General features: G+C 39.5%; 1 protein-coding gene across 1 annotated transcript in view; it reads right to left on the bottom strand.

Moving 5' to 3' along the window:
• The window catches only part of LOC137992203 (TBC1 domain family member 31-like), a 30,950-nt gene extending 11,999 nt beyond the window's left edge, over positions 1-18,951 (bottom strand). The window contains exons 1-17 of the mRNA XM_068837379.1: positions 18,826-18,951; positions 18,562-18,717; positions 13,995-14,110; positions 13,508-13,686; positions 12,444-12,628; positions 11,940-12,069; positions 10,886-10,975; positions 10,338-10,448; positions 9,788-9,988; positions 8,807-8,886; positions 7,634-7,780; positions 5,378-5,511; positions 4,746-4,879; positions 3,068-3,247; positions 2,043-2,222; positions 864-916; positions 346-498 (exon numbers count right to left, since the gene is read on the bottom strand). Coding sequence (XP_068693480.1) covers positions 346-498; positions 864-916; positions 2,043-2,222; positions 3,068-3,247; positions 4,746-4,879; positions 5,378-5,511; positions 7,634-7,780; positions 8,807-8,886; positions 9,788-9,988; positions 10,338-10,448; positions 10,886-10,975; positions 11,940-12,069; positions 12,444-12,628; positions 13,508-13,686; positions 13,995-14,110; positions 18,562-18,717; positions 18,826-18,905 — 2,309 coding nt within the window. The 5' untranslated portion in view covers positions 18,906-18,951. The remainder of the gene's footprint in view (positions 1-345; positions 499-863; positions 917-2,042; positions 2,223-3,067; positions 3,248-4,745; positions 4,880-5,377; positions 5,512-7,633; positions 7,781-8,806; positions 8,887-9,787; positions 9,989-10,337; positions 10,449-10,885; positions 10,976-11,939; positions 12,070-12,443; positions 12,629-13,507; positions 13,687-13,994; positions 14,111-18,561; positions 18,718-18,825) is intronic.
• Positions 18,952-22,500: the final 3,549 nt, after the last annotated feature.

The following is a 22,500-nucleotide window of genomic DNA, read 5'->3' as shown; positions in this document are numbered from 1 at the left end:
CCACATGAGCTCCGAATTGTAGAATGGGAAAGTGCTACAGGCTAACACCAAAAAAATCTGACGGAGTTATTTACATCTTATTTTTTATCTTTCTAAGATTACATTTCATTTATTCTGAAAAATCATTCCATTCATCTCTTGCGGGATATACCTTGAACTCGCAATTGACCTTCTCCAAGATGGCCTGGTAGCTCAGTTGGTAGAGCAGTGCACATCAACCGCACCGGCGGTCATGGGTTCGAATCTCGTTCAAACCTGGACTTTTTCTGCTTTTTTTTTGCAATTACTTAAGTGGCTTATCTAACTGCGATGATCTTTCTAACTATCATTTTTAAGCAAACAAACCTGCTTCTCTGATCTGTTAGTTTTTGTTCCTCCTGTCCAATCATCCATCTCCTCTGGTTTTCTGCATCGATCATCAGTTCCTGCTGGCGATAGAATGCTTCCTCTTCCTGTTGCCGCTGAGCGGCTACTTCTTTCATCTCCTGCGCCAGTTGCCTTAACAGAGATCAAGGAGAGTTTAGGCTTCGTGTTAATGTTCAGACGAGGTTCGGGATGCCTTGTAGGATACAGAGCGGTTATTAATTGAGAGCAAAAATAAAGTTTGCGATCAGCATCGTTACGAATTACTACGCTTGGTGATTGGCTTCAAAGTCTCGCGAAAGTCACAAAGATATTATTTCTTCTTATTGGTTTTGAGGTCGTTCTGTGCAGCGCCATTTTCAGCGGTGCAGATATTGCATGGTTATTGAGTGGATATTGCGCTCAAAAGGAAAAAAAATCTTTCTTCGACCCTAACAAAACAGTAAACTAGAAGCCTGCGAAGCAGGTGTATAAACTACAGTAAACTGTTTCTTGTCTACCTTTGCCTTAAATATTCCAGTTCCTCTTGACGGATTCGCTCCCTTTCTTGGACCTGTAATGACAAAAGCAAACGTTTTCTTGAAGGTAATTACTTCCGCTGTTTCGTTGAGAAAGGCGGAAACTCTTTTTATTAATTGGACAAAGCAAACTACTTTGTAGTGGGTGGGGTGAAGGGGAAGGGGGGGGGGGGTAGATGGGGGATGAAAGAATGGCTAAGCATGAAAAAAAAATCTAGTAACATTATTATTGTAAATAACGTACTGAACTGACTTCGTGATAGTACTGACAGTATTTAACTTCCCTCCGAATAAGGAACTCGAGCAAACACGCTTTCTACAAGAATGTTACGGGTCAACTCATGAAGGTGGAGGTCGAGGCACGCGACAGAAAGTTCCAAGACGCTAAATAAATCCAGACAACGGGTTATGACCAAAAACTAACTAATCGAAAGAGGGAAAGATAGAAGCGTTTCAATTTTTTTCAAATGTTCTTTTTGTGAATTAAGAAATGGAATAAACTCTTTTGCAGTGCCTCTCGAAAATAACTATCATAGAGTAGCTTTCTGTATCTTGGAGCGTCTCTCGACCATGGTATGTCCTGCCACAGAGGACAGACCAAATCACCGGAACTCCATGCATACCCTACTACTACGTGTGGGGGTTCTTTTACGTCCCACAGTGTCATGAACATTGGGGGTCTACCGTTTATCGTCCTTATCCGAGAAGACCAAAGAGTCTAACCATTTGCAGATGTTCTTACACAGGCGGAACTTTCTCCTCAATGATTCATAGACCCTGGGTGTTGGCCCGGCCGGAGTTTTGATCCCGCAACCTCCCTCACAGTGGTCCGATGTTCAACAAGTAGGTGGTAAAAAGGTAACAAAGATAATGATAACTTATCAGACGTCAACGTGGACAAATCTTGGGACACTTGGGTACATATTGTTAAAAACGTTATCACTACGTACAACCTCCTTCCCCTTTGGATGTTTAGTGAGCTTTAGGTCGGTTGAAATTATAACTTTTTTTCCCAGGAGAGGAGGGCGTTGAACCTTGATGGCCCTTAGAAACGGCAATTTTTCATAAACTTGAAGAAACCGTGCTTACAGTAAGCGTTGTTTTCTTTCGGTAGCGAAGATGCCCGGCCCAAACACCAGATCAGAGTAACTAAGAACACACCTGATAATCGACAATAAATTTGGGGTACTTGTTGAAGATGGGGTATTGTCCTTTTGTGAGTGGTGCAAATGGTTCCAACATTCTTTTGGGATTCGCTTCAGCTGGAGTACTATCTTGCAAACGATAAGCTTCACGTACCACTGTGCCAACATCAACGGCATTGCGGTTATGAAAGAAGTACTGAGGATCAAAAAGGGTACCCTTATTTTTTTTAACCACACAAGTCTACATGTATGGCAGAGAAACAACAATGGAAATGAACCATTGTTAATGGTGCTATAATTGTGGGCTCGGGACGAGTAAGGTAAATTCTACTGTTTACAATAGGGCTTAGTATTGGTTGGCCTTGGAAGATCCTTTCAGATCAAGCTTGCAATTAACATAACTTTCTCAATGGAAAAAAAATGTCTTTTTGGAGGTGCGGTGCAAAGCGGTGGGTTGGGGTAGTGGGTTGCAAACAAACGAAGTACCCAAATACCTCAAAAAAGGCCACTTTTCATGATAGGTTTGTCAAACCTGAGTTTTCAAGAGCTATCCTTTTTGGAGGCATTGTTTTGGGACTACTAAATTACCGATGGATATAAAAAACACTGCCAGGCAAAGGCATGGCAAGGTACATGCCACAGCCGGCTGTCAAGTTACTTGGTGCACATCCATTAATTGAACCTTTTTTATTATCCATCTATGATCCATCATGCACTAAAGAAAACGGCCTTCATCACAATTCGGAAAAAGCTGTTGAAAATGGAGCAGGGAAATGAAAACGCATGAAGCTACATAAAAGTACTCGCCCTTCCTCCAAATCACAGTGCAAGTGCCTAGCAAAGCCATTGCTTACGTCATGCCTCGTGCGCCTCGATTAAATTGCATTTAATTGTATTTAAACAATCCCTCTTTCCACTCAAAGCAATTACAATGAGAAGAAGCGCTGCAACTGCGTGCACCAATTGCCTCACCCCTCCCCCAAGAAGAGAAGATGCATACCCTAATGCTCTCTTGATCAACGGCAAGGCGTTAATTCTAACCTGAAAGTCCTCTTTTCTTGTACACTGGAGCAGGACCTTGCGCGAGACAATAACATAGGCGACCACAACAAAGAGAAGAAATGAAGGGTGGTTGGAAAAGATGTTGTCCCAAGCTCTTAACCATTCATCTTTGGTAAATACTTCAGACAATAGAGTCTGCAGCAATGGCCAGGCGTAAACCTAAAGGGGGGAATGTCGAACAGAAGCCGTTAGCTCAAATGTATGCTATTACTGTAAGGAGCAGCGTAAAGTTTGTCTGGAAATCTCTCTTACATACTTCTGGGTAAATTGAGACAAAAACCTCCGGGAAAGCATCTCCCATAGGATTTACATTTCTTTGAAAATTTTACTGGGAGCTGCATTAAAACAAAGCCGGAAATAAAAACCAGACAGACTTAAATGAGAAAGGAAAGCTTACATCAGTTATTTGGATGCCATTTCTCGCCATTTGTAAAGTAATACAGCTGGCCATCGGATTCTAGATCCCGAACAGTTGATCCCGGATCCCGAGTAATGGATTTCGGATTTCAAACTCACTGGTTCCGCCAAAATGGATCCTGGATTCCATCGAAATCTGTGGATTCCATACAATGGATTCCAGATTCCATGCTCTGGATTCCGGATTCCAAAACCTCAAATTTGCTGGATTCCGGATTCCTTCACATCGGGCAACATTTAAAATGGCGTCAACCCAGCCTTGAACAATATGCGGTAATTGTTGGGTCACTAGACAGACTAGAGTCAGGCTCACAAATAGCTGCAAATCAAACCATCCCACATCGAAATAAATCAAATTTTAATCCATCATCGTGTTATCATAAGGTACTGTGCAGACCACATGCCAAAGTTTGCTGACAGCTTTCACCCAACAATCAAATTTACATGCGAAAGGTCGCCTGATAGCATTGATTTCCTCAACAAGGAAGTTTCAAATGTCCGCGTTTCACCAGCAGCGGTAATTTACTTGATGTTCGAATACATTTTAAGCCTACAGAACTTTCCAAACAACGAACTTCTCTGGCAGCGTTAAGAAGGGATTCATCAAACTGCGTCTTTTGACAGCAAACCCAGTTGAAGAGAGTTTACGAGTCGAGTCACTCAAACGGGACTTTCATTCTCGATTACTAAACTGAGCGAAGCTACCCTCAAAAACTCATCACAACCACAATGGCTAAGGGCTAAGGCCAATTTCTCATCAACGAACGGGGTTTAAAAAACGAAAACTACGACATCAAACGTACTGTTGCCACGGTGTTGTTAAAAAAGGTACGAAATAATTTAAAATGCCATGGTAGAAACTTGTAAAGCATCTGATTACTGGTTTTCAATGGGGTCAACGCCTTCAAGTTTTAAATGTGAACAATCTGTTGGTTCGGTAAGGGAATGTGGACTTTGGACTTCGGACTACGGAGTTGAACTGGATATTGACCAAGATTTTGTAAGATAAAATATCCCTGAAACACTGTGAATTTTAAAGATATCGGCTAAACTTCCATCGAACAAAGTGTAGACTACCAATAGCCTCTTGTTCATTAATGGAAAGCAAATATTCTCACTACTCTAACCACACAGCAAAACGTTAGGTAAAGAAACGAAAGTCATGGAATAGAATTTCAATTTTTTAAAGGCATTTTCAACCAGCCCGCAAATATTGTGAGGCTTGATGCAGTATTCTTACCTGTGTTGTGACATCACATTGTACAAAATGCTGAATCAGTCTTTTGTCATGATGAACTAACACATTCTCCACCATACCAAGAATATTGACAGGAGGGTTGGGGAAAAACTCAAACCAATGGTGACACCAGTTGGCTGGCCAGGAAAGAAAACACAACACCATCACTGGTTTAATAATGGTAATTTCATTGCAGGGAATGTTTTTTCAATGTAAATGTAAGCTCAACCTCCTCTAAGGCCTGTTCCTTAGAAACCAAGATACAGACTTTTCAGGTCAAAGGCCACTTGTATAAATTATCCATCTTTTTGGAAAAAAGCTGGTCCACCTTGCTTGAAATTTCGTTAACACCAACCATCATCAAATACATCTACCATAACAACCTTAATCTGACACTCTTTAACCCAAAGAATTTATGGAAAGAAAGAAAATTTTCGGTAATGCTACAGTTAATGCATGACAAATGCAGTGAAAAACATTCTTGATAAATTCTGCAACTGCATAAATAACCAACAGAAAAACAAAAAAACAAATGCACAATATCATAGAATGTTAGATACAAAAAGATTATTGTTGATGCGAGTCTGACCACAAGTACAACGTAAAGTGAGTCATATGATTTTTACTTCACTTACTCAGAATTGTGGCTATCATTTCAAAGCAAATCAGCTGATTGTTCTGGAAAAGTTTAATGAATGGAAAGGACAAGAGTGCCAGGTAATCCACCTCACCAAATATGGCTGACCAGTGAGCAAGGGCTGATAATGTTCTGCAGTTAATTTATAAAGGAGAAAAAAGCGAGATATAAATAATAAATTATACTGTATACATGTAAGTGAAAATGTATTGTAAATTAAAGAAGCATTTCTTGTGACAACTTCCGAAAATCTGAAACTGCGATACACCGAAAGAAGAACAAGGAAAATGTCATGGGGGAATTCATCTCAACATAATACAATGTAGATTTAACCAAACCTAAAAGTGGAGCTCCCTCGTTATTTATTCTTACTGCCTGTAGGGTTAGTGGAAATAAAAGGTTTCGATTTGTACCCGTTTTGATGTTTCCAGTTGCTGCTTTAACAATTAAATCATTTTCTTTGCTTTCTTCTTTACAAAAATTCATTGCCTAACTAGTGAATTCCAAGGTACATTTTACGCTAAAAACCGATGTCACATGAATCACGAAGCGATGAGTACGATATCGGTTTTTTCGAGTGAAATTTACTTCAGAATTCACCAGTTTGGCATTGTTTTTTTCTTGAACCACATAAGTTTTAAAAGAAAACAAGCACACCCTCAGCGAGCGAATGGAAAAGGAAAAAAGCCATTTCAGAGTCAACTGTAAATAGCCAGCGAACAGGAATCACGCTAAAATTAAAAGCCATTATGAAAAAAAACTTTGTCAGTTGAAGGTCAAAAAAGAGTTTTACTGAATCAGATGTACTTAATTCCACTTTATCTCTGAAAACACGCCAAGTTAGCTTGGAACAAGAATTGGCAAAATACGGCAAGGCAACCAAGAAAGGACGAAATTCAAACAAGATCTGCTCCAACACTTAAATACTGTAACCTTTACTGGTGCTTTACACAAAATTTTGAAAACACAAGCTAGTAAAATTACCCCCTAATTTTACGAGAACTCATTGCGATTACGTGTTTATAACATAAGGGCAAAATTTTCTCGTCACTGTCGAGGCACATCGAAAACCAGTTGGGCAAACGGATTAAAAAGCATTTGTTCGATAGCATTTTAGAGCAAAACAAAGAAACAAATCAACTCTTTCTCCAAAAGAGTACAGATAATTGTTATTTAATTCCAGTTGACAATAACAAAGGAAAAACCGATTAAACCACTTATTGAAAATAACACCAGTTTAGTGTCCAAGGAAAGAATTTGTGGAGTAACTTCTTCTACTAAGTATGATCGAGCTATTACTGGTATTCTGTTTTGTTGTTGTTCTCTTTTGCTCTCCTTTCGTTTCTGTTCTAGTCATAGGTCCTCCAGGCATCATGTAACCTTATCCGAGCTTCTAAAGATATGCCAAAAATTGGAATACAAAGAAAAAGGCAGCTCCAAGCAAATTAAAAATAAACACTCGGCTTTAAGTTTATATCCCTCGGATGCTTGATTTGAATAACTGCGTACGTGTAGCTGCCAGTGTGGACCACAGCTATCATGATATGTGAAACTGCATTGAAATCAGCGAAAAATGCAGAAAGAAAACATTTTCCAAACCATTTTCCACCTGAACACGAAAAGCGTTGACTGTGTAAGAATTATAGTTGACGTAGGATGGCTGTGTAGCCGCGTTGAGCCACAGAAAGCGTGCTAAAAAACGATGCCTCGCTTACAGTATGTTTAGGTGAGTTAACCTGGGTTGAGCCTGCAATCCAATGGAAAACTAGCACCAAGTCAGCAGTCAACTTCCAAAAAAACAGCTGACCTCGGTGAGCTCTAAGCTTGAGCGATATAGTCATGTGATACTGGTCAATGGATAACTTGTTTTGACAGGTGTCAATTGATCAAAACATCCATGTCAGAGATGTAAACTAGCATGATACTGGTCACATTGGTATACATTGAGGGGTGGACAGATGGACGTATGTACAGACGGTTGATGACGTCATGACGCATTGAGGCGTTAGTACCATATTTTCTTAACTATGGTGCTCCGTGCGACATTCGAATGCTAGTGGGACTTCAAACTAGATGTTTGATGAGTTGCCTACACCAAAAGGTCTTGGATGAGTCCCTACATGTAGGCAGGGACGAAACAATTTTACCTGTAGTAAATAATGATCTTGCAATGCCTGTACTCATCTTTTCTATTCCTTCCCTTTTCTAACAATCTTGGATCAATTAATGACAAGCAAAAAATTCTCATGGTTACCTCTGCAAAACCCGCAACAGTTTTCTGCTTTTGATTGGATATTCCTCATGCAGCATTGCAAAGGCATTATGAGTTCCTTTGTCCACCAGACTACTGAATGCTGCATGGTTTTCAGGAAGTTTAAGAAGTGATCGCCATATAAACATTCTGTGAAATCAAATTTAAAGTTGGGTCAATCTAGAGTGCACTGGCTAGACCCAAACAATGAGCCTTTCACCTCTAAACCAGCCTCCAATGACAAGTAGAATAATTTGGCATTAGACAGAGCAAAATCCATATGTCTCACTTTTTAATAGGAAAGAAAAGGGTTAAAGTTTTTAAGTAGACATAGACGTTCTTAACCCTGTCACCCAGAACTGAACCCCAGTGACAAGTAAAATCTTCTGGAATTTGACAGAGCAAAATCTCTTGACTGAGGGAGAGAAGAGCTCAGGGGAACACTGAAACGAGGTCTCTTCTCATTGGTTTTTGTGAAGAACAATCAAAAGTGTCTCTAATTCAAGGCTGCTGCCTAATGGCTGCCCAGTCACCTGGGGCACCTTACTTGCAAGTGCGGGTGACTAAATTTCTGAAATATGGGTAGCCCGAATGGGTGCCTAACTTATCACAAGGTGATTGATTCATCCTCACTTAATTCTGGGCTCTTGAAAAGATGATTCGGGCTACTAACTTTTAATGTTGGAAGCTTTGGCTCCCCAAAAATTTCTTAGGCAGCAGCCTTGCTAATTAAATAATTGACGCATTCATGTTAGCAGGAGGAGTGAGCAGGTGCCATAAGGTTCCAATACCCAATTTTTGGCTATAAGAACCCTACGACACATAGAGTTTCCCAGAGCTTTGGGTTGATCCGAGGCTCTGGCTCCTTATCGATGTCTTAAGTTACATGTGTCAAAATCACATCTGGTAGTGATGTAAACTAAGGTGACGACTGTTCTTACAGGACTGTATAAATTATCTTTTAGTTAATTTTTTGATTTTAGTTTACGGTGTCCCTACTTAGCGTGCGCCAGTGCTATAACGATTAGACACTTAGGTAAAGTTCCTTTCCTTTCCTTTTCTTTACCTGTAATCACAGTTTATCAAAAGAACCTCAAAATCAATTTATTAAACTACAGCTGTACTGTAGGCAAGAGCCATTACAGTAAGGTAGAACAAAGGATAGATACAATGTACCTGTATTTAGCTGGATACTCTCCATACCCTTGAAGAATTGACTTCAGCCTTGCTTGATTGAGGCCTTCTGGTAGCTCAGTCTCAGGTCATTAAACAAATTTTCAAATAAGAGACAATTAACAAGCAGCTATGAAAACCTTATTATGCCAACTTTCCAATACATCATGACTGTAAAAGTAAACATAACATGTGTGTCTTCTGTACCTACCCCACCTCACCCCAAATTACTTCTCTGTAAACTCAAACAATGACATGGAGGTCAATAATCACAGCCTAAAATCATCACACCTTCAAGTGAGAGAAACAATGACAACAACGGCTCTATGCATAACTGGTGTGAAGGATGTACTGTAATTTTGTCCAATTATCGTCACCAAATTGTGAGCAGTAAATAGCACCTCCTAACTTCTCGAAAGAATGGTAATGTGATGGAAAGAAACCTACATGTAATTAAAAATAAAAAGTCATTTTTCTCCATCTGTTTTGAATCCCATTGACTTCAATTTTTGCTTCTATATAAAGGAGTTGGTAAAATTTAAGAATCCGATCCCACCAACGCGTCGGCCAACGTTCCTTATGGAGTTGTTCTTGCTTCCAACTGAAAGAACTAACAAAATTATAAAGAGTAAGTATTTAGACCAACGTGACGGTAGTGTTTAGACCAACGTGTCGGTAGTGTGTCGGCCAACGCGTCGGTAGTGTGTCGACCAACGCGTCGGTAGTGTGTCGGCCGACGTGTCGGTAGTGTGTTGGCCGACGTGTCGGTCGTGTGTCGGTGGTGTGTCGGCCGATGCGTTGGTCGACGCGTTGGCCGACGCGTTGGTGGGATCGGATTCTTAAATTTTACCAAGGAGTCCTAGATCCTAGTCCATTGAGGTAATGTTGCCAACTGAAGGTCCTGCCTCTATGCAAGCTATGAAATAAAATTTGTAATTAAGGCATTCACTTTCAGGGTAATTTTTAGCAATGTACATGTAATACCTCTAATCCAGAGTCTGGACTGCTCCAGGAAGCAGATACATCGACAGTCTGAGCATGAGGTTTGATAGTGGATTTTGCTTTGTTCCTTTTTGTTGTTCCTCCGACCTTTGTCATATTGCTCCCAAGTGATTTGCCAGGTTTGACACTTTGACGAGAGGCAGGCCGTTCTTCCCAAACAGTTTTCACGAGTGGTGGAGGGGGCTGCAGTATGGAGAAAACCTCTTTTAGGACCTCGTTATCATGAGAACATTTAATTACTGTTAAGTACTACTAACTATGGACAGATGTGGTATTGTGTGCCAAACTAAGTTTTACTCGATGTTCTCTAACTTGTGTCTCTCAAGAGAAGGCTACAATGTCTCTCAGCACAAGACTGTATTTCAAATGGTGTTTAGTGAGCTACAGTGTAGAGTAAAATAATCCCTTTTGAGTAGAGAATCATCCAAAATGAAATTGTTAAGTTTCGCAGATCCTTCTGGCCAATTAAGAAAGGATTTTACATTGCATGACCCTTAACTACAATAAATGTATGAAGTCTTGTATTGTATACCTTGGAGAAATGTTGCGAGATTGCAGGAACACTGTACACATTGATGTTGCCATTGTCCATCACAGCTGCCACATAACGACCATTTGAACTGATACTGAAGTTATTAATCATCTATTAAGTAAAAATACAGCATTGTACAGCGTTGACAACGGCAAATTAGCCAATCAGATTGCGAGATTACAAGCAATTGTGGTAAAATTGGAGATTTAACTATGCTTAAGACTTAGGCACTGAGTGATCAGAATCTTTGCAGACATTATTTTTCACATTTTGTATTGTTAACACTTAATACAGAAGTTTTCTCACGGAAGGCATCATACTATGTACAAAATAATTGACTTCAAACTTCTATATAGTGTTAACAATACACAATGTGAAACATAATTTCTGCAAAGATTCTGATCACTCAGTGCTTGAGTCTTAATTAATAGCCCAACATGCATTATACACATAACACAGGGCATTCATTTACAGGATTATGAGTACAGGCTGGTTTGTGTATGTAGAATCCAAACACTTGTTAATAATTAATATTGACTGCACAGCACCTGATCAGAACCTCCAATATCAAACAACTGTTTGCAAGCATGGATGTCAATAAAACGCAGCAAACCATCTTGAGACAACACACCTAGGGTCTGGAAAAGAGTTGAACTTGTTTAATATTAATTATTAAATTCTCAACCTCGGATAATGCATTTCGCGTGCTCTGATTGGTTCACTCAATCTCGGTTATCAGCTCATATACCTTAGTTTGACCTTATATGGTAAATGATTACGCTAAGTGTTGCTAAGCTAAAAATGTTTTCCCCGGAAAGCAAATTTTCTCTCTGAATAAAGCCAAAAATGAAAAAAAACTTATTTTGTAGAAACTTTGATAAATTCCGAGGTTTAGAAGTACGCGAAATGGCAAGAAATGTTTTTGTGATGAGCCTACGTCTGTCTGACCACAAGCTAGGTATTACACAACATCGCATCTTCATCAAGTTTTTTCGATTTCGCTCGGATTTTCTCTCTGTTTTTCGCGCCTATTTCGTACTTCCAAATTTTTGGAGTTTAAAAAATTTAATAAAACAATTATTCCATTCGTGCTTGTTGGATATGAGACTGGTTATAGCCAACTCGGCGCTACGCGCCTCGTTGGCTATTTACCATCTCATATCCAACGTGCGCTCATGGAATAATTGTTAATTTTTTTATTTGCAAAGGACTTTCTCATCAGATCTGAGAAGTTAGAGATAAATAATATTTTTGGTTGTTTGAAGGGCTGTACACATACATGTAGTAACAAGCAGCAACAGGTGTCTTATTCTTTTTTTTGTTTCACTACAAAAATTAATGCTCCTTAATGTTTTGGCTAATTTCAAGCAAAAAATATACAGGCTGGAGTACAAGGTTATCAAACAAATGGACTTTGGGTACTTTAGGATTAAAAGAACTTTTGCTGGGTACAATTTGTGAGTAAAAAAAAAAACTGGGTGTTCAGATGATAAAATGTAATAACATTATTGTCTCCTTCTTCAGTAGCTGTTATCATTAAATAAAGTAACTATTTTCCTTCTTTCCTGATAACAGGATGAGATGCCACTTTTCAGTTGTTACCTGACTAGCCCCTCCATCAAAACTGTTATTTAAAAACTCCAACTGTCTCACAAGTCGAACTCGAGCAGGAAGCTGGATAACATGAAGGAGACGCTTGTTTTCAAGGTTCCATACATGAAGAAAACGAGACCTAAAACACATTGAATTAGTATTAGAGACAAAAACTAAGACATTTCTATCTTTCATTTTCACAGGAAATGGAGTATGAAAACTGATTGAGATCTTTGTAAATTTCGCACATCATGAAGAAAGTTGAGATGACAATGATCAAATCTTTAACATTTTGAACTTATCAACTCTTTGGTGAGATTAAAATTCATTTGTATTGCCCTACATACGTACAATTAAATTTAAAGGGATACACTGGGAGTAGCCAGTGCAAAAGGCACAAATGATACTCCAGACCTGTAGTATATACATGTAATAATGAACGAAATTATTTCCTAACACTAACATACAATCAATGAACCTGAAGGATTGGAGTTCGTAAGACTTGACACCAACCTTCCACCAGCCACTAACAGCCGGCCATCTTGGGGAGTTGTCAGAGCTCTGTAATGCGGGGGTTTGCTTTCCTCTGGTGGAACTGGCAATTGAAACTTACACTTCAGTGTTTCTGAATCCCAAACAAACAAACTATCGTCTTTAAAACAGGTTACAATGGCGTTACTCAGCGGCAAGAAAAGAACCTGAAAAATAGTAACAAAGTCATCACAGTCTGTTTACTCCAAGCAGAAGCTCAACATGATACTTGTAGGACCATGTGTATGCAACACATGTAGACTCTTACATGTATCGGTATGTACATGTATGTTAATTATGATCACAAAAACAACTGTAGCAGAGTTGTCGAAGTTTTTATTTGGCAGTTTTTTGTCATGGTTTCTTGACATCACAAGAAAGAGTTTTTACCCATTGGCCCCTGAAGGGTTCGCCGCTGCCAAGTAAAATTTAATTATCTGGCATTGGACAGAGGAAAATCTTTAAGTGTCCATTTTAGAAGGCAAACCGTTATTAAATAGGGAAAAAAACAATCCTGCTAATGTGCAGTATGTTATTGTCTGCAAAACAAAGCAAATACATTTAATTATTGTTTGGATGAGGACTACTGAGTCTCATTTAGTGCAACATGACAAAGAAAATGAGTCTGATGACCTCATAATCAAAATGGTGTATTGTTAGTGAGTCTGGTGCTCAAATAAACGAGACTACACAACAAGTTTTATTACAAAGTTCCTGACTGTTGGTTTTTTTTTGGCATACATGTAGTGACTTCTCTTTTATTCTGGATCTGTGTTAGGACTCAAACTAAATATCACTACAATTTGTACTCCTTCAAGCTACATGTAATTAGCAATAATACAAGTCATGTAGATGCATTTAATTGGCATTTTTTGCATCAAGTTACTCAAGACCCATATCAGCTGGGAATAATTATCTTCTATGATCTCACAAATAAATGTGGTGATAAATTTTATCATAATTACTTTGACAGGTTTAATAATTATTTTTATGACACTACCAACTACCAAGGTCAAGATTGACTAGCAAAAACAAATCGTGCAAACCTGCTGTATTCCAACAGTTTGAGCTCCATTCAGAGTCCTTTTCCGGGAAAATGTGTCAAGGTCCCACAACTGAGCTACAGAGTTGGACGATGTTAGAGCATAACGACCAAAAGCATGAACTGATATGCTGTGAATCGATGAATCATCACCTTTCATCCAACTCACTAACTCATGGGATTCTAAAAGAAACATAAATTATGTCAAACTTTCTTACACATCAACAACTGCGTCTTTGTGAAACATTTTAAGTGCATGCCTCCCAGTTTTCACTTTTCATATGCCCAATGGCTTCTTCACTCAGAGAAGTCAGTTAATACTTTTTTCCCCTCAATCGAAGTGATGAAAGACAGATTCTCTCAAACCTAAGATTAAAATTCATTTTGCCAATGACAACAGACAGTTACTTTACTCAAACCAGCAGCAAACTTCAAATTTTATGGAAACATCTAGAACATTGATTTTGTTATATAATTTATTGATTTAACACCTGTATCATAGCATCTCAAAGAATTGTCTGCAAATGCCACAAGCAATTCATTTTTTCTTCGAAGGCAAAAGGAGATGGCAGTGCATGGTGTCCCTGCTTTATGAATCAGAGAAAACCTAAAGGAAAGAACAATATCAAATGCTTGAACTAAAACGCATAAAATTCTAAGAGACAAAGTTTAAGTCATGGATGTTTGTTAACACTGCACCAGCCCCAAATTGCCATAATCTGGCATTAAGAACACTCTGATTAAAAACAGCTTATTTTCCACAAAGAAAAATGAATACTCCACTGTGATGTCACAGTCAACACACTGCAGAGAACAAGGTAAAGTAAAGTAAAGTAAAGGTGCAAGATATGGCTTGTTGCTCCAGTGTACAGTGTGTGCTTTAGTTAAAATGAACTTGAAGTAGGTTGGTTTCTCTAACCAGTATTTTAAGCATACTTGCATAATAAATAATTTCTTGGAAAAATGGTTCCTGGCTAAATAGCCATATCCAATTCTGAGCAATACTATTTAAAAAGAAATAGCCTTCACAAAAACAAACAAACAAACAAACAAAACAGTAAAGGCATGCATTGGATATTACGCTTACATGTATATTAGAATATTTTATTGTAACGATGTACCAACAAATCTAACGATCCAGGGGCTGGTTCCCGAAAAGTGTAGTAACCGGCCACCACACACCGGTGGCTCAGTTGGTTGAGCACCAGGCTGTCACGCGGGAGGTCGTGTATTTAACTCCGGCCGGACCAACACTCAGGGTCTTTAAATAACTGAGGAGAAAGTGCTGCCTTTGTAATTACATCTGCAAATGGTTAGACTCTCTAGTCTTCTCGGATAAGGACGATAAGCCGGAGGTCCCGTCTCACAACCCTTCAATGATCATAATCCTGTGGGACGTAAAAGAACCCGCACACTTGTCGTAAAGAGTAGGGCACGTAATTCCCAGTGTTGTGGTCTGGTCTTTCTGGTCTGGATAGGGTAGGGTGGAGCACCTACTGTAGCATAGGACCTCGAGTCCTGTTCGTGCTCCTTCCTTCTTTCCTTCGTGGTTGCCCAATAGAAGAGACAAACCAGATGTCTCGTAAAATAAAGCAATAAAACAAAAACAAAACGTAACTCTGTTCCAGAGATACAAGTCATGTGCCCGAATAAGGCACATTTATCTCTGGAATAGAGTTATTACACCTTTTAGGAACCGGCCCCAGTTAAAGGTACAAAAATAAAACAGACTGATAAGGTAAATTACTCATTTTTATGACGACTTGGAATACTTGAAAAACCAAAAAACCATTCATAAAAGTTCAACTGTTGACATACATGTAGTTTAAATGCCCTACCAGTGAACTATACATGCAGGAGACTAATGGGAGCTAGGCTATTCATTTTGAGTGACAACTGTCCTGCTATACTGTTGGAACTAGTACTCTGAAGGTCAGAGCATTGACTCCTGACAGTGTTATGTCAACGCTGGATTTTTCCAAGTATTTATGTACTGATGCACCCCCAATTGACTAATAAAATTGATTGGTGTTAGACAGAGTAAAATCTGTTAAGTCTCACTCTCGGGACTGAAACAGTTAGATGTTGTTCAACTTGGTTGAAAACTAGGAGCGTAGTCGGTGATTGGCGTGTCATTAACGTTTATGGGTATATGGTGTGGTCTGCTGTTCGGCAGGCCATTGACATTTCGACATTTTCTGGTGCTGCGTTACTGTTCTGAGCCTGATGTCAGGGCATTGCAGAATTCACTGAGTCAGTGGTATTCTGATGTTGCCTATACATGTACATGCGCCTTTGCATGTCCTCGTAGTTTTACTGTGCTCAGCATACAGGCCGTTAAGCGTAGGTCACTTTTTCGAAGTGCCCCCTCCCTCCTCTCCCCTTTTTAGTATTACTTGTTATCTACATAGTGGCTTTGCCACTATTCTTCCAGTTCAGTGTGATGGGTGCTAGGGCTTTGCGCTAGGGCTGTAGATACGGCAGGCTCTTGGATGTTCTACCAACTTGGTTTTGGGGTCAGCAGTTCCAGCCCCCATGTTCCTGGGCACCCAACCTCTTTGCACAATTTAGGCATTAACCTTCATGTATTTATCCTGAAGTGGCCCCCATAGGCCAGTAAAATTGTATGTTTTTAGAGTAAGTACAATCTGCAAGTCTCACTGTCAGGACCTGTGTGGATCTGTGTAGATGTTACTAACATCGTTTATAATATTTAAGTAACCAGGTTGTTGTTCGAGAAACGAGACAGAAAACAAGAAACATAATTTATTGCTATGCAAATAAGTGTAGCTGGTGTGATCAGTATATCTTAAGTATGTTAAACTTTTTAATGTTAATTTAAATTTTGGATGATGTGTGAAACTGTTAGTAAAACATCTTAAGTACCTTAGCCAAATGACTACAGCTGTAGCTACCATTTAAGCAATAGAGGACGTCTTCCCAAAGCCTCATCTAAACACGAGGAAGAGTTGGGAGAATTCAAGACAGTTATGCAAACCCAAGATGCAGTTGAGGGTTTGCATAACTGTCGAGAATTCTCCAAACTCCCCCGAGTGTTTAGATGAGGCTATGGATACAGGAAAAGTTCTCTATTGCTTTAATTTATAAAATATTTCTCAATTTGACAAATGAAGGAAAATGCTGGTTGTTTTACTTTTAGATTTGAAACAGATTTTCTTGATACATGCTCATATTTCCTACCAGCCAATCAAAATGCACGTCTGACTACATAACCAATCAAAATTCATGTGATGTCACAGCCGTGTTTCCATACTCTTATGATCCAGTGTTTGACACTCACTTTCTTAATAATTTGCCCTTTGGGCAACCGGTTTTGTTTTTTTTGGTTGCACACCTTCTAAAGACCTGTTGCCCGTTAAAACTCAAAGGAGGCTCGTAAAAATGTCAATTTTGTGTAAAATGTGTGTAAAATGGGTTTGGCAGAGCAACGCGACTCCTGATCTATGTGTCCATGGTGGTTTAGCAGCCTTCATCCAAGGTAGTTTTACTTTGACAAGCATATCTTTAAGTGATTTCCTTTTCTATAAGACATTAAGAGAGATTCCTTGAATATGTCTCTGAGATTAGGTTGGCTCTGAATTAAATGCCATTTGTCCAATAGTATGTTCTTTAAGCCTTTCAAAGCTGGTTAAAATTGCATGACAAAAGGTAGAATTTTCTTGTGCCCTTGTTCGATATCAAAGCAGTATAGTAGTGTATTTTGCCGTGCGAAAGCTGGGTTCCATTGTAACAAACATTCTTTTCGCGTGAAGAAAGATGGCGGCTACGAAGATGTTCCTTCTTCCAATCTGTTTTGTGGTTTGTACCAATATATTTTAAAAGAGAAATTAATGCCGCAAAGAGATGTAACGTTATTTTTTAATAATGTTTTCGGTGACTATGTTATATTACTAGTCACTTTTTTCGTTGCAAATCAAATCGTTTCGCAAAATACTAGTCGAACAAAAACTCTGATTGCCCGATCGGGCAAGTATTTAAGTGTCGTTTTACTTGCCCAAGGATTTTATTTTGCTTTTCCCGGGCAATCGGGCAACCGTTAGTGTCGAACACTGTGATCTAAACACAGCTATTGACCAATGAGAGTGCGCATACTATCCTACATGTAATTATTTTATAATTACACTTAATGATTTTTGCTTATGACCAAGGCTGTTGCCTAACAGGAGCCCGGTAGCCTGGGGCTCCCAAAGAATAGCTCTGGGCGCCTTAATTTTTCACAGCAACACCTTTCACTTCATATGTTGGGCTCCTAAGTTATCAGCGTTTAGCTCTGAGGGCCCCTTTAAAATTTTCTTAGGCAACAGCCTTGCTTATGACTCTAGCATGAGACGAGCTTACAGTTGCCACAATTTCACCATAAATCTTGTCGTGTATCTGACTGTAGACACCCTTGTTAATATACGAAATACGCTCTCGAGTCATGCTTGTGTAAATGGTCGAAAGTCATAACGTACTGCCGTCCAAAACACCCTTAAGTTATTGATGTTAATTAAATGCTTATTATGGTATAATCTAGACCTTTGTTTAGACCTGCCAAGTCTCACGCATTACGCAGGAGTCTCACGCCTGGCCATCAAAAACAATGATTTTACACATCAAGGACAATTTCTCACGCCTGACGCACAGATCCGGACAGACTTGCCACAAGTCAACCGCGAGAGCCAAAACAAATTCGCGACAAAGTTGCAAAATAAGCTAACTTGCATTTAATGTCGAGTTCAGAGGCATTTGAGTCGAAACTGTGAAGGAATGTGAGTCGAAACATACCATAAATATAAAAAATGGTGTGTTTCAAGTGGAGTTGGATGGACTGGAAACGAAATTGAGTGCAAGTTTTGTTATCAAGAACCATTAGCGTGCAATTACATAAAGCTTCAGATATCTTGGAAGTGTTTCGAAGTCATCGGAAAATCTGCGGTAATGTTCGGAAAATATCGGGAATCTTAGGAAGTTACCATTACGTTTTAGCAACTGAAAAAAAGTCGGTTCGAAAATCTCACGCATTTGACTCTAGAAAAGTTGGCAGGTATACCTTACCTATTCTTGCCTAAATCAAAGACAAAAATATTTCCCAGATGATCCCCTGCGGCAAATGCTTCACCAGTTGCATTGAATGTTGTCCGAAGGAATCTGATGTTTCTTCCTTGCAGTGAAAAAGCACTTGATGTGGAGTTGCAAATAGAGACTACCAAACTGTTGGAAACAACATTAAGCTTACAGTACGTGCAGTGGAAAGTACGAGTTAAATGTTCGACAACGTTTTCGTTGGTTATTTAACGTAAACAATGAATATGAACGTACCCTTCTTCTGGCGAAGGAGATGGTTTTCGCTGCCAAAGTTTTCCCTCTTCTTTTTTGGAAACGTCCAAAGTTTGCATCATTTTGTTAAAAAACTGTATTTGTTTCTCCCGCCATATTGAATGTATACTCTTTAACTTAGTAACCACGCTATATTAAACTTGCTTCCAGGCTCCTTCCAGGCTTAATCGAAATCGCGCCAATCTCGTACCCAGAGTCCTCGGGCTTCTTGGTCAGCGGGTGAGCGCCCGGAGAGACTCTGGGATAATCGACTCCATTTTCCCAGAAAACGTGGGTTCCGGTCTTATTACGTATGCTTCAGTTTAACCGGAAACAGAAAAGACAAAACCGTAAACAGTCAGGGGCACCCAACGTCAATTTTCGGAAAATATCTGTTCGGGAGACGTTTTAAGATCTAGAATTTTCGGAACATTTGGTGTAAAATTTCTTGCTTGCCTACGTCTCCTAGGATTTTCGAACATCTGAAAAATGGCATAGTTGCCCATTTTTAACGGATTTTTACCCTAAAAAGGTCACCTAGAATTTTCGGGAGCCTTTTTTCTGGCTGAAATTTTCGGAAAGGCAAGTTTTGATCCCTATAATTTTCGGATCACTAGATTTTTGGCTAGGAAATCCGAACAGATGAAAAATTTTTAGGGGTTAAAAATATGCCTATATCTACTGTTCAAATACTAAAATACGTTTAACACCGCTATGTTTAAGTGTTTTTGAACAATAGTCTCGTTGGGTGCCCCTGAACAGTAGCAATGGCGGGTTGAAAGTGTTCGAGAAACAAGAATTTTAGCCTTACACACAAAGAAACTGGAGAAATGATCATTCGTTTGCTGTAAGAGCAAGTGAAGATGAAACCTCTGACGCTTTCGGTAAGTGTATTTTTAGTGTTTCAGCGTACATTCCATCTTTCAAAATGCCATCGTGCAAGCAACACGATCGACAAATTTTTGTGGAAACGACACAAATGTCCTCCTCTACTACGATTTGATGTTTCCGTAATTCTGAATGGCTTCGACAAGACCTTATTCCACGGATTTCTCCTCAAAGAGACTGTCAGATATAATGTTTTCCCACGGTACTTTTGCAAAAGCAACAGTAATCACTTTTTAGCAGCGTGGGAAAATTCCCGTATGGTATAAGACATAATTCAAACCTCGTGGTTCTTTATTTTTGTGATTTACATATTTCTGAGCTAGAAAAAAACAAACAGCACTGAAACTAGTTTTAGATTTTGAATCTCCCTCCAAATTCTGGGGCTTCCGAATTACTTACCGACTTCCTGTCGCACTGCCATTGTTACGCAAGCGGCCAATCAAAAATATAGTTCAAGTCGATTATCCCAGAGTCTCTCCGGGCGCTCACCCGCTGACCAAGAAGCCCGAGGACTCTGGGTACGAGATTGAAATCGCGCCGGAGAAGAGCAACAGACGATAGAATAGACCTCCCGGGATAGACCTACAGTTGACCTACAGTAATATACCTAATCGGCTAACTCAATGCTGTTCCCAATTCTTGGTTGAGACGGCCACGTTAATGTACAAAACAGTAGAAAATGGCCCCACAAGTTGTCCATAATAATAGCTTCAAATTCCCAAAAGACGCTCAGTACTGCATTGTTCGAGACGGTCGAGGTCGAGACGTTCGAGTTTCGAGACGCGAGAATCGAGGCTCGAGAATCGAGAGTCGAGAATCGAGAGTCGAGAGTCGAGAAAGATGGACTTTGGAATATGCATAAACTCGAGAAGAACTCGAGAAAGCGATTTATGTCTCGAAGAAATGAACAATTCCGCTAACAGAGCCTTTGTACACAATATTCATGTCAACTCTAAGCAAGCTTTCAATGTTCTTGGCCCGCGAACAAAAAATTATCTTCATTATCCTTCGGCATGTAGAAAAATAACGATAACGTCTCGATCTTATTCACTTGTTCTGAATACACGAGTTTCCGATGCGTTCCCCAGGCAAAACCCAGTCACAAACTAGCAAAATGACCACGGACATGTAATTTATCAGAGTAAAAAGGGGCCTCGTTCGAAAGTTGGCGTTGTAATATCAACAAACTGGAATTCCGAATACTAGCGCGTCTTTCCCATCGTGACAAAAGCTGAATATTGAAACTTTATCATCAAAATCATCAAAAGACGAATGGTCAATTATGGTCACGATTCTGCTTGCTCGTTTTGGATGTCAAGAGAATCGAAAGAGAAAATATAACATGCTCTAAAAACTCGCACCGGTATACGCAATTATTCATTTATTGCTGTATTAAGCCAACACCACGGCACAATTGAGTTAACGTGAAAATCGTTCGTATGTTGTATGAAAACTTGTCAGGTTACATTTACCATGCGCATGAACTGACACAAATCGTGCAACCATTATTTTTCAAAAACGAAGTATTGTAAAGTGAAGAGGCAGTGGGTCGAAACGAACCCCGGGGGGGGGGGGGAACTCCCATATGAAACAGACGGGGATGCTCGTCGTCTCGCTTGGGGGGGTTAATTTTGGATTTTGGTCTCGCTTAGGGTGTTCCGGGCAAAGCGCCAATATTTTATGCCACCAAGGTCTCGTTTAGGGTTCCGCGAAGTAACACAGAATTACGCGAAGAGAAACAGAAGTCAAATTTCCTTTTAAATTTTCTTTTTAGGTAAAAGCATTCGATGATTATGCCTTTTTATCATTAAAACTCATTGCGTGTCGTATTTTTGTGTTTTTAAACGGTCTCTTTTAGGGGTCAAAATTTGCTTAAGCCATGCCTAGATTGGTCTCCTTTAGGGGTTAAATTCAAAATTTCCGACGAGAATCCCCGTCTGTTTCATATGGGTGTCTCCCCCCCCCCCCCCCCCCCCTTCCCGGGAAACGAACCAACGCAGACCGTCAGGCTTGCGGGTGTACTTCCACAAGTACATTTTTGAGCACTTGTAAATATGCCTGCAGTGTCTGATTCGTTCCTACACACTGGAAGCTATTCTTCTTACTTTAGAAATATTCTCTGATGATTTCGTAAGTAGGTAAAATATTTGAAATAAACTGTAATCGAAAGTCAAAGCATTGCGTGACATCCGCTTGAGGGTATCCGCAAAGTGAAATTTGCATATGTCAACGTAAGCGAAACTTGGAACATTTATACGCTCGTAATGCAACTTTACAACCAATCGTGATTTACCAATATGACCAATAATGCGATGGGAGAACCGTTGAAAAAATTCACAACTTCGTAATTTGAGATCGCTTGCTCGAGGCATTACATTACATTCTCTTTGCTTAAAATCAACGATGGATATCGCTTATTATCAGGATAAAGAAAGCTTCAGGTTTTAACTTTTAAGTCAAGCGTAGCATGTTCAAGTCGATTGTGAAGAGAGCCGTTTTGTAAATGATCGCAACAGATTATTCATTGATCCTTTGAGGAAACGAGCGACGGGAACTGTGTGCATATTTCGTCAACAGAACTACTCGCACTTGATATCCGACTCGCTTTTTCGACGCATCTACAACACACGAGTGCGCTTTGCTTGTCTAATTTATAACTGGGTTGCCGTATGGCAATCCAGTCGGAAAATGGGTAGATTATTATAATTTTTTTTATTTTTCGTGTCGGTAAAAGTCTTGCCTGTCACTCCCCTGCTAAGTGGTGTCTTTGTACATAGAGCCTTCTGCTCG

The sequence above is a fragment of the Montipora foliosa genome, chromosome 1 (assembly GCF_036669935.1).
Source record: "Montipora foliosa isolate CH-2021 chromosome 1, ASM3666993v2, whole genome shotgun sequence".
In the NCBI taxonomy this organism is placed as follows: Eukaryota; Metazoa; Cnidaria; class Anthozoa; order Scleractinia; family Acroporidae; genus Montipora; species Montipora foliosa.
The sequence above is the reverse complement of the archived record's forward strand: the minus strand, read 5'-3'. Positions and strand labels throughout refer to the sequence as shown.